This window comes from Malus sylvestris, chromosome 6, assembly GCF_916048215.2.
Source record: "Malus sylvestris chromosome 6, drMalSylv7.2, whole genome shotgun sequence".
Classification (NCBI taxonomy): Eukaryota; Viridiplantae; Streptophyta; class Magnoliopsida; order Rosales; family Rosaceae; genus Malus; species Malus sylvestris.
This window is the reverse complement of record NC_062265.1, coordinates 3490227-3503089: the sequence shown is the minus strand read 5'-3', so window position 1 is coordinate 3503089 and position 12863 is coordinate 3490227. Positions and strand designations below refer to the sequence as shown.

General features: G+C 39.9%; 2 protein-coding genes across 2 annotated transcripts; one reads left to right on the top strand and one right to left on the bottom strand.

The window, feature by feature from the left end:
• Nucleotides 1-226: 226 nt before the first annotated feature.
• LOC126625731 (protein transport protein Sec61 subunit gamma) lies at nucleotides 227-1546 on the top strand. Its single transcript, XM_050294795.1, has 3 exons — nucleotides 227-410; nucleotides 509-624; nucleotides 1370-1546. The coding sequence occupies exons 1-2, from the start codon at nucleotides 317-319 to the stop codon at nucleotides 622-624; spliced, it is 210 nt and encodes a 69-aa protein (XP_050150752.1). The 5' UTR covers nucleotides 227-316; the 3' UTR covers nucleotides 1370-1546.
• Nucleotides 1547-2223: 677 nt separating this feature from the next.
• On the bottom strand, nucleotides 2224-4510 carry LOC126625712 (acetolactate synthase 1, chloroplastic-like). The gene has a single exon (XM_050294768.1). The coding sequence runs from the start codon at nucleotides 4399-4401 to the stop codon at nucleotides 2422-2424; it is 1980 nt and encodes a 659-aa protein (XP_050150725.1). The 5' UTR covers nucleotides 4402-4510; the 3' UTR covers nucleotides 2224-2421.
• Between the last annotated feature and the right edge of the window lie 8353 nt (nucleotides 4511-12863).

Genomic DNA, 12863 nt, shown 5'->3' with positions numbered 1-12863 from the left:
ATATCATCTCAATCCAAAAATAACTCCGCCAAAAGCAAATAACTCTAAAAACCCGTCTCCACTGGTGTTCGGACAGCTGCGGATCGATTTAGGGCTCGCGTTTTTGAGTTTACCGTGTTTGGGCCTCAACTCTTTGTTGTATTGGGCCTTTTTCACTGGCCCAAAATAAAAGGAAACCGAAAGTGAGCACGAAAACATTACAAAACCCTCCATTTTGACCAACGTCCCGACCATTTCGTCCGACTCCTCCTCCCTCTCTCTCTCTCTCTCTCTCTCTCTCTCTCTCTCTCTCCGTCTCCCGATTTGCTCAGAGATAATGGACGCCATCGACTCAGTGGTGGATCCGCTCCGAGAGTTCTCCAAGGACAGCATTCGCCTCGTCAAGCGCTGCCACAAGCCCGATCGCAAAGGTAATTCAGCATTCGGGTCGGATCTGTGTTTTCTCAGAAGTTATATTCTTTGATATGCATGTGTAATTGATGAGATTTGATGGTTGATTGTCGTGTAGAATTCTCCAAGGTCGCGCTCCGGACAGCGATCGGGTTCGTCGTGATGGGTTTCGTCGGGTTCTTCGTCAAGCTGATCTTCATCCCCATCAACAATATCATCGTCGGATCTGTTTAGGTATTTATTGGATCGAATCAAATCCATTGATTGAAAATTATTGATGGAAATTGTGGAGATTTGATTGGTTTGCTTGATCGATGTATGATTTGATTAGGTTGTTTATTAGTTGGAATTCGGATTAATTTGATTTTGGTAATTGTTGTTTGTTCAATTTTATAAACGAATCAAAAGTTTCGATGAGGAATGTAGTGGTTGAGTTGCATATGTATACACACACACAGACGCTTGGTTTTTCTTCTATGCCAATATAGTTGAAATGGTTCTTTAATGTTGAGATTTTTTATCAACTTATGTTTAGATATGTGCATTGCTCTTGGTTTTGAGTGTTTCATTCGGATTACGTTAATGGTTTGGAACGGATAGTCTGCATCGTGATAATTGGTAGAAATGGATGTGGTGAATCTAGTGATATGATCTAAATAGGGAGATCTTCTTGCGGCACATTGATTAGTTTGAGTTCTGGTTTTACTCTGTTGCTCTATTATTCTGCTTTATGTATCTTAGGAAATTGATACCGAATCAAGGACGGTTAACAGAATATTGATTCATAAAATTGGTCCAAAGATCTTGTATCTTGAATTTCTTCGTATGTAATAATATAAGATTACGGTGTCATTAGACTATGGATTCGAGACTGTAGACTAGCAAGTTGGTTATGTGTATTAGAAACGTATTTCTTATCTTTCGTTGTAGAATCGGATGTGGATTGGGGACTGATTTTTGTTTTCCCGTGTGGTTGCAGGTCATGCTGAAGATCAAGTTAGACAGATGAAAGGTGCAGTAAATCTAAAGAAAGCATTAGCTTTTAGTTCTCATTTGTTCCTTGTTTCTGTAAAACAATGATACGTGCACTCCCTAGTTTTCGACATTGGGACCTTGTCTCTTTCTCGTTTAATCGAAATTTTTGTTGTTCTGGATTCGTTTACTTGCTTGACGATTATCATTGTACTTTTTAACCAATAAAATGTTGGAGGGACGATAGTGGCTAACACGATGATGAAATGTTGAATGTGATGGGCTCGTGCGAAGGATTCAGTAGCTTGTTAGCCAGAGAGTTGGATTAGATTCGTAAGAGAAAAGAGGGGGGTTATGATGTTGCAGACGACAGCAACCTCCGTAGCCTCGGCGGTTGCTACTCGCGCCTCGTTGGCCGCCATCGAGTACCGGGTTACGACTCTTTCTCTTTCAATTTTGGTCTCTCGTTGTAACCATAAAGAAAAATAGAGAGGCAAATTTAGATATGGTGCACCTCAAATTCACCATTGCCACCCCCACCCAAATTCTCTATTATTTCATACTCAAATTTTGGATATTTGATCCGTCGGTCATCTTCTGTTGGTGATTTATGTATAGAATCGAGGGTACTTTTGTGCTTTGGCCCCTAAAACTCGAGTATAATTTCACTTTTCGCAAGTGAAACTGCAAACCAATAAACTCGAGTTTTAGGCCCACAGCAAAAAAATACGCACAAACTCGAGATAATTCAGCAAATGACAAAAATCAATCATGTCTATGCATCACGGTGCAAGTTTTTTATCCCCACCACCAATCCCTCTCCCCCAAACTCGAGTCATTCACCTCACCAAAAAAAGTTGATTATCATACACAACACATAACTTTATATTAGGAATTTAAGACAGATGCTAAAAGTTATTCCAAGTTAATTAAGAGATGCCAAAACTTAACAGACACAACTTTAACGGGTTCAAGCAAATACTAGTACATAAACTAAAAATTTACACCTCTCAATTACACTCTTACGAATGAAAAACGGATGCTGCGCAGCCCACAACATCAATAACTCGACCTCCCATCGCCCTCCGTTATCACATCTTTGAAAGCACCGCCGCTCGGAATCATAGGCAGGACATGCTCTTGATGGGGCACTATTACATCCAACAAGTACGGACCAGGAGTGTCCAACATTTTCTGAATTGCTGCTTTCAGATCTTCCTTCTTCGTCACACGGGCAGCTGGTATCCCACAAGCATCTGCAAACTTGAGCATATTTGGGAATATCTCCGACTCATTTGCTGGGTTCCCCAAGTACGTATGAGCTCTGTTTGCCTTGTAGAAGCGATCCTCCCATTGCACAACCATACCCAAATGTTGGTTATTCAGCAGCATTATCTTGACTGGAAGTTTCTCCACACTGATCGTTGCCAATTCCTGGACATTCATAAGGAAACTTCCATCACCATCAATATCAACGACAACAGAATCCGGGTTTGCAACAGCAGCCCCGATAGCAGCAGGCAATCCGAAGCCCATAGCTCCTAATCCCCCTGATGTCAACCACTGCCGAGGCCGCTTGTACTTGTAAAACTGAGCTGCCCACATTTGATGCTGTCCAACACCAGTGCTTATAATCGCGTTCCCATCAGTTAACTCATCAAGAACCTGAATGGCATTCTGAGGAGAAATGGAGTCCCCAAAAGTCTTAAAACCCAATGGAAACTTCACTTTCTCCTCTTTCAGCTCCGCCCTCCAAGCCGAAAAATCAAGCTTAACCTTGCTCTCTTTCTGCTCCAATATCCTATTCAACCCTTCCAATGCCGATTTTACATCAGCACAAACCGACACATGAGGCTGCTTATTCTTTCCAATCTCCGCCGAGTCAATATCAATGTGAACAATCTTAGCCCGGCTAGCAAATGCCTCCAACTTCCCAGTAACCCGGTCATCAAACCTCACCCCAAATGCAAGCAACAAATCAGACTTATCCACAGCATAATTAGCATAAACAGTGCCATGCATTCCAAGCATTTGGAGTGACAATTCTTCGTCATTGCACGGGTATGCCCCGAGACCCATCAAAGTACTAGCCACGGGGATCCCGGTGAGCTCCACGAACCGCCTCAACTCCTCACTGGAGTTCAAACACCCTCCACCAACATACAAAACCGGTTTCTTGGACTCAGACACCAACCTCACAATCTGCTCCAAGTGACCCTCATTGGGGGACTTGGGCAACCTAGACATGTACCCGGGTAACTTAATGGGTTGATCCCAATTGGGAACCACAAGCTGTTGTTGCACATCTTTGGGTATATCAATCAAAACCGGGCCAGGTCGACCCGACGTAGCTAAGAAAAATGCCTCCCTAACAACCCTAGGAATGTCCTCTACATCAAGAACAAGATAATTGTGCTTAGTGATTGACCTTGTTACCTCAACAATTGGGGTCTCCTGGAAGGCGTCAGTGCCTATCATTCTCCGGGGTACTTGGCCGGTGATTGCCACCACCGGTATGCTGTCCATGAGCGCGTCGGCGAGGCCGCTAACCAAGTTCGTTGCGCCGGGGCCGGAGGTTGCAATGCACACGCCGGGACGACCCGACGCGCGGGCGTAGCCTTCAGCCGCGAACACCCCGCCTTGCTCGTGGCGCGGGAGAACGTTACGGATGGAAGAGGAGCGCGTGAGGGCCTGGTGGATCTCCATGGATGCGCCGCCGGGGTAGGCAAAGACGTCGGTGACGCCTTGGCGCTCAAGTGCCTCAACGAGGACATCGGCGCCTTTTCTGGGCTCGTCAGGGGCAAATCGGGAGATAGGGGCCTCTAGGTCTAGAGGGTTGCTGGTGGTGGTGGTGATTGTGGTATCGGTTTTGGGGGATAGGGAGCTGGAGATCCGGAGGTGGCGGAGGGGAGAGGGTTTTTGGGGAAGAGGAGAGAAGGGGAGGTTGAATCTGGAAATGGGGTGGTGGGATTTGGCTGAGGAAGAGAAAGGGGAGGGTTTTGAGAAGGAGGAAGAGGAGGGTGGAGCAACGGCCGCCATTGTTGGAGACGCTGAGCTTGAGAGTGAAAGATAGTTTCAGTTGTGGCTGCTAGAGGAGGGAGACTCGTGGCCAAGGGATTCGTATCGTAGTTTCCTACTTATATTTTCATTCAAAAGGAATGTCTATTTACATTTTCGTCCCTTTGTTTGGTCCAATTTATAATACCATTTCTCTTCTGATAAGGAAAAAATGAATTACACGTCAATTTTATCATTTTATATTTTTTTTATTTATAGCCGTTAAATTGAATAAATCAAATATAATTAATAATTAAAATTAAATAATAAGGTATAACAAACTGAAAAGAGTATGTGAAAATCATTTTTTGGTTCTTGAACACTTTTATACTCAAATAGGCTCCTAATTTGTAAAAACATTAGGAGGTCGTGATTCATTTTTATCTTAAAGTAGTTACGTGTAAGTGTTGACATCTCAACACTGAATGGAGAAAAAGTGCTCAAAGTAGACTAGCGTCCAAGGATCTAGACAGGTTCCATTAAGTATACTAAACGATGCAGCACATATACAATAGCCTAAATTACCACATAATCCATTGACATAAGCACACGGTTTCGAGTTAGAAGGGGGAAGTTGTGAGTGCTCAAAGCAATATAGCATTTTGGTCTTTTTGTAAAATGCTGTAAAAAAGGAGAGAAATATAAAGAATTCTCAAAACATAATAAGACCATCTCCAATTGAATGGGCTATCTGTGACAACCCGTCCCAAATTTTACGTTTTTACAAAAATTAAAGTGTGATTTTACAAAAATGCCCTTAGAGGCGAGGGTTTTGACTTTCGTTGATCAACGTATAGCGAGGTGTATGAATTAATCCATTAGCGTTTTCTTGAAGTACTTTTGGTTTGGTCACTATTTATATATATTATTCTAAGGTATCTATTTTATTTATCATTTTAGTGATTTATAAAGAATGGGGAAAAGAGGAAAGAAGAAAGGGAAAACGGGAGAGGAGAAAGAATTAGGCAGAGCTGCCCAATCGGAACAGGAAAGAGGGAGGAGTTGGGCCAACCAGAAAGAAGAGAGAAGTGAGGGACCAATCAGAGGGAGTAGAAAGGAGGGAAAGGAGGGAGAGTGAAGAACGGGGAAAAGGGGAAAAACGGATACCCAACCCGTGACCCATGCAAACCCAGTCCATTTCTCCATATTTTCCGGTGGTTTTCCACCGGATTTCCCACGAATTGGACCAAACCACTACTCCTAATCATCACCTAGTCATTTCCTCTTCCATTTCCATTCAAATTTGAAGGGGATTTGGGGTGGAATTTACACAATATCCCACGGAAGTGCCGTGAGACCTTGCTCGGGATCCACTAATTGTGAAACCATTCCCTTTGATTACCACCACTAAAACACTCCTCTAGAACCTAGGAACAAAGCCCAAATAGTGGTGGAGGCGTCAGAGTAAGTATGGAAGTCGAATTGGAGCACACCCAATTCTAGGGTTCCGACGGGTTTGAGCAAAATTGGAGCTTTTCCCAGCCAAAATGGCCTTGACCGCAGGTATAAAGTTTTCTCTGCTCTTTGAGATCTTCATTTCTGTAATTTTTGAGAATGTTTAGAAATAGTTGAATTTTCCGGTGAGCCGAGGTGGCCGACCGCCACCCACGGCGGCTGGTGCGACGACGCATGGCCAGGGGGCCGTCGATGTTATTATTAGGCTAATTAGATGCCTTGAGTTCAATTTTGGTAGTTGTATGACATAGGTTGACTATTGGAATCTAAATACTCTATGTTACGTTAATAGGTCACTATGAATCGACGATCCAACCGTTGGATCGTCACCAAACTTCAATATGTTATAGTACGTAATATTCGAGAACCATAGGAACTTATAGATCAGGAATTCGACATACGGATCTTCCTGAATTGGAATTGTAAGTTCGTAAAATAAACGTTAACCACCACTTTGTTTTGGCAATTGGTGGAGATCCAACCGTTGGATCATAATGAAATTTTGGGGTGGTGTTTTAGAAGCATAACATATATCCTTAGAAGTTACTGATCGGAAATCTGAGGAGCGGATCTTCCGGATTGAATTATGTAGGGTTATGGACCCTACCGTCGATTGTTGACCAAGGATCAACTTGTGGCCAATGGGGCTTAAATCACTGTAAAACGTCTTTAGGGATGGTTTTACATATATTACATGATCTGTTGATAAGAATTCTGAGATGTGGTTAGTAATTGGCCATAGACGCCGATCGCTTGGGACGCCTCGATGGTTGTGCTAGGAAGTTGTAGCACGGACTCCAGGTGAGTGGATCTTTCTCTTTCTATCAGTGAGTGGATCTTTCTCTTTCTATCATATATATATATACACACACACACACACACACACATGATTGATAATTCCATAAACGTTATTAAGTTGATTTATGCATATTACCCACTTGTAATTATTATGAATACCTTGAAGCACTGTGTGAACTACGAATGGCTTGATCCCTGTTTAGGGTACGTAGGCAGTCTATCAAGACGTTAGATTCAACCATATAAGAAATGAGATTAAATAATTAAAACATTAGCCTTTTTTAAGGAATTGAGCAATGTGAGGGATATTGGTGAAAAAAAATGTGTGTTTAACTTTTTCTTTTGGTGATTAATAGTTAATACACTGTATTATATAATTGGAAATATTATGAAATGTTTTAATTTTAGATTTCATCATGGCATAACCATACGTGTATTCCTTACACATAATTATTGTGAACGCTCTGAAGTGAAAAGGTGAGCGCAAGACACACAGGTAAGTTCAGGTAAGTTTAGGTAAGTTCAAGTAAGTATACAATAGTAGTTGAATTGATGGGGTTATGATATGACTACATTTATGTTTTAAGCAACTCCGACACTGTCTTACAGGTTGCAATAGTACGCAACTCCAGCATTGTCGTACATGTTGCTTATGAGTCGTACATGTTGTATTAGATGCATTTAAAGTGCATAAACCTGCACCCCGATGTTAGTGCTCCCTTCCGTGGCCAGGGCACAGTCCTTCACGTAATGTCACCTCCCGCACCATACGCTCACCTTGAATTCAAGGTAGGTACACAAGCATGTCGTACAGACCATTATAAGTGGTTCTGACTCGTATGTGACTCTTCATGTGATCGTAGCACTTGAGCATATTCATTTACACCCAGTCCTGTCGTACAGACCACTACTGTGGTTTCGACTCGTGTGCAGGCGTAGTGCCATATAGGTCACTAGAGGTGACTCCGGCTTATGTGCTAGCAATGATTAATGAAATATGGATAAGTCGTACAGGTCACTATAAGTGACTCCAACTTACGAGCTAGCATATGTAATGAATATGTGACGAGCTAGCATATGTAATGAATATGTGACGAGCTAGCATATGTGATGAATATGTTATGAGCTAGCATATACGATGAATATGTGATGAGCTAGCTTATGTGAGGAAATATGTGATGAACTAGTATATGTGATGAGATATGGGTAAGTTGCACAGGTCACCCTAGGTGACTCCGACTTGCGTACTAGCATGAGTTATTAATCGCATGATTATTTGATATTATTGACTAGATGCTGTGTTGTGGTATATTATGATATTTATGGAAATTATACAGGTGTTGTAGAGAGAGATTATAATGTTTTCTATTAATATTTTACCTTCAGGGTCACTCACCCTTATCTTGTCTTCACCCTCCAGGTTTTATTAACTGAGCTTTCTTATCGTCGAAGATTCGTGGCAATTCTTAGTATTGGAGATTATTTCGAGGTTACGATTCTTAATTCACTCTTTTGTACTTGCTTATGCTCTAACGTCAGGTGTGAAGTTGGTTTATTCCCGTTCACCAGTGCACTCTAGTATTTAGGCACTCTTATGTTTAAATTTATTCACAATTTTCCACATCATCATCCCCCTTTATGGCTTCATCACCTTCCAAGTGTCGGCCAACACAGCTCGATTCGGAGTCTTAGTGGACATTTCGGGTTGAGGTGTATCACTATCTTTAGCCCTCGTCCAGATTATAATCTGGCAAAAATTTATTTTTTAATGAACACTGTCAGATCATATTTTTATATTATCTCCAACTGAAGAGGGCTATTTTTTAGCCCCCTCAATAATTTATTATTTGTTAAGTTTGTTCTTTAATTTTATTGGTTAATTGAATTAAACTACCATATTTATAAATTGGTAACTCTTCATATTTCTTATCTTTATATATGTAATCTTACTAATTTTTCGGAATGCTATGTTTGTTTTGCTTAAAAAAAATGGATAGGAGTTTAAAGAATGTGAAAATTTGAAATAAAATGAGGTAATATACTATGGAATGATGAAAATGATGTGAGAAATGGCTTAGATATTTATAAGAGAAAAATTTTGATTTTTAATTTATTTTCAATGTCGTCTTAAAAAAAATCTCAAATCTAACTGGTAGTTGACGTTAGCTAGCATGTGTGTTGCTGACAGCTAGACCCAGCTTTTGGGCTGGCTGACTGGCTTCAAATGCCTAGCTTGATGGTTGGGTCTCTTTTTTTTCTTTGGCCTAGACCTGCATTGGAGATGGTTTTTTCTTTATTTTGGGCTGTAAAAGAGCCTATAGCCCTATGACCTAATTCATTGGAAATGACCTAACATTTTAGACTTGGAGCCATGTAGAGGGCGATCAAAACCTAACTTGGACCGCAATGCAACTACTAGAAACAACTTTTCTAGTGGCTTTTTATTCAAAATAGTTTCCGAGATTGTTCATTGTCAACATTTTGGTAATTTTGTGAACAACTCAGTTACATTGAAGATCACCAATTTAAGTGGAGGGGTTAATTTGACAAAATTACCTTCAATTTAATGGAAATTTTTTACAAAAAGACCAAAGTGATTGATGACAAATAATCTCAAAAACCAAATTGAGAAGTTACGAAAGTTCAGGACAGTTTTGGTTGAAACTTCCTTTCTAGGAGTGATGAATGAGATCTCTAGCACCATCTTAGAGCCTATGACTTAGCAAACCCCAATTATAGAAAAACCAACCGTTGGATCATTTGAGAAGCTGAATTGAGGGTCGACATTCTTTAGCCTTTGCTCCCCTCTTCACTACTTTCTGTTTGTTTCCTTTGGTTGTTGCCTCCTGGTAGGCTTCCCTGTGTTTTTGGCTTCGGCCCTGGTTATGAATTTATCCAGTCTTTAAAAAAAAAAAAAAAAAAAACCAAGTATGCAAGTTGATCCTCTATTGTCTGAGACCTCTTGTCCACGTATCCCCCTGATAAATTTTTTTTTTGGTTAAACCCCGATAATAATATTAGGCGTCTTGTTGTATCTTGAAAATCGATTTTCCAAACTTTGAACCATCGCAGCTGCTGTTGCAAGTGGCTGACACCTAATTTGTGAGTCGTGAATGTTGGAATATATTAGTATTTTAGGTATTATATTATTTGGGTTTTCTTATAAGTTTAGTTTGGGCCTAGCCTGTTAGCATTAGGGTTAGGGTTAGTTTATTATAAATAGAGTGCTTTGTTATTCATTAGAAATCAAGTTATTCACAATGTAGCTTGTTAGGGTTTTTGTAGCCGTTTCGGCATTCAATTTGTTTAATAATATTTCTATTAGTTTATGGTTTTGTTTGTTCCGCATTCTGATATTCAACTTGGTATCAGAGCAGGTTTCATCTTTCGGGATTTAATCTGTTCTTGATAGGTATCCATGTTGTTTGTTTGATATTAGATTTCAGTGTTAGTTTTGAAAAGAAAAAAATTGATTATGTTTGCTCGGACGACCCACCAGAATCTGCCCCACTTCCGCTGCATCGTCACCCAGCCATCAACCTTCGTACCAGGTCTGCAACTAGAAACCCAGCACATCTGCTATTCGTATCCAACACAAGCTGCATCACCACACCGTTTCCTGCACTGCATCCGCACCCTCTGCACGCCTGCACATACCCGATCACTCGATGCTGCACCACTTCCGCAAGCCCAGACGACATGACCTGCTTCCTGTTGCCAGAATCACCGAAGCCGCACCTTCGTCGAACCAGCCTGCACTTGTGTGCCCAGATTCGATTGCAGACCGTATCTGCTTGAAATCCCGCTGGTGCCCATTCTTGCTCGTCGCTGTTGCACCACCAGTTTGACTCGATTGCTGCTTGTTTTATTGGTATTATTGTTTATGAAGAAGAAGAAAAAAAGGAACGTACAGACAGAAGAAAGAGAGGAAGAAGGAGAGAAGAAAAAAAATGAAATAAAAAGGAGAAGAAATGGCAAAAAGCGAAGGGAAAGAAAAAAATTGTTTGCTGTTGCTTTAGGCCCACACGGGCAAAAGAAAAAAAATGTTTAAGTTTATTTTTAGGTTCACACGAGTTGTTGGCCTATTTTGGAATTGTTTTGTGACCGTTATTCGAGTGCTTGAATTGTAACCACTTGAGTGATAGTATTTGTATTTGTTTGTTCGTTGCTACAATTGAGATATGAAAATCTCGTCTGTTTAGTGACGGGTTCTTTCCATACTCTCAACTCTAGTCAGTCGGAACCAGAATCAGTTTGCCAGCAAGAATCAAAAATCAAGTCAAGTTTGCCAGTTTTCCAGTCAAGTCAAGTTTGCATGCCTACCAGTCCGCCTAACGGAGCCAGTCCGCATCTGCTTGTTTGCAAACCCATGTCATAAACCGCCATGAGTTTGACGGGGGGTGTTGGAATATATTAGTATTTTAGGTATTATATTATTTGGGTTTTCTTATAAGTTTAGTTTGGGCCTAGCCTGTTAGCATTAGGGTTAGGGTTAGTTTATTATAAATAGAGTGCTTTGTTATTCATTAGAAATCAAGTTATTCACAATGTAGCTTGTTAGGGTTTTTGTAGCCGTTTCGGCATTCAATTTGTTTAATAATAGTTCTATTAGTTTATGGTTTTGTTTGTTCCGCATTCTGATATTCAACTTATCCAACTGTTGGTTCGTTGTTAAATTGTTTGAGTTATGACCTATAAGTCAATTTTGTAACATTAGTCAATGTAACAACTCCATTTTATTTAATTAATAAAATAAAAGTTTTGATAATTACGAGTTTTTTTTAGCTTCATATTATGTCGATAATATCCTATGATTGAGTTAATCGGACTTAAATGTGTGGAAGCAAGGTCTTAAACGATGGTAGGACAATGAAACTTGTATTTCATAGATATTTAGTCTTTACACAAATTTTCTACTCGTTAGGAAGTTAATTGGACATTAATTGTCTGAAGAGGTGTATTGCACCAAGGTTAGTATGACCTCATGCTACCATTAAGTTATATATGTAAACAATAGTACTTGAGCTTCAACTCCCAATTATGCTTACTCTATATAAAGGAGTCTAATGAGATGGAAATAATACTCTAATTTTTCTTCACTATCTCTCTTTTTATCTCTTTATTTTGTACTTTATTTTCAAAAATTTTGACAATATTTTTTTTTTCTTTTCGTTTTTGATAGGTAAAGAACAGTCACAAAGAAAATGCCCGGAAGGGAGGGCAAGCAAAACTACAAAAAAAAATTCAAAGTCAAGAGAAACACACCTCAACAGGAACAGCTTGCCACAAGACCCAGCTCTCGAAGGAAGACAAACTGACAATAGCAAGAATATCCTGGAACTTGATCCTCTCCTGAGCTCAGGATGAGGATCCTCATGAGTAGCCCATCCGGACCGCTCAAACTTCATCCAACAGCTGCAATTATTATAACTTAAAAAAAGTCCCCATGTTTAGAGCCATTGGATTAAAATTTAACGACCTTGTTTGGAGCCGTTCAAACATTTTAATTCTTAAAATGTGTTTAGCTACGATGATTGGTGACAAAATTTGAATTACCTTTCAGTGAAAGACTACAAATTACAATCCTCAACTTTCGCAGAATTGAAAATACTTGTTTGTCTTTTAATGGAAGATCAAATAAAATTACCAAGAGGATTTCTTTGAATCCCAAACCATGAATATCATAATTTGCTTAAAAATACTGAAAGGATAAAATTTGCTATATCATGTACATGATTGTGGATAATAATGTCATAAACCCTCCCTCTTTATCTCTCTAAATTTTTTATAGGCGATTCTCTCTCTCTCTCTCTCTCTCTAAATTTGTAACAACATTAGGAGGTCGTGATTCATTTTTATCTTAAAGTAGTTACGTGTAAGTATTGACATCTCAACACTGAATGGAGAAAAAGTGTTCAAACTAGACTAGCTTCCAAGGATCTAGACATGTTCCATTGCGTATATTGAACGATGCAGCACAGATGCAATAGCCTAAATTACCACATAACCCATTGACATAAGCACACGGTTTCGAGTTAGAAGGGAGAAGTTGTGAGTGCTCAAAGCAATATAGCATTTTGGTCTTTTTGTAAAATGTTGTAAAAAGGAGAGAAATATAAAGAATTCTTAAAAAATACTAAGGTCATTTCCAACTGAATTGATCATATTTAGCTCCCGTCCATATTATAGTC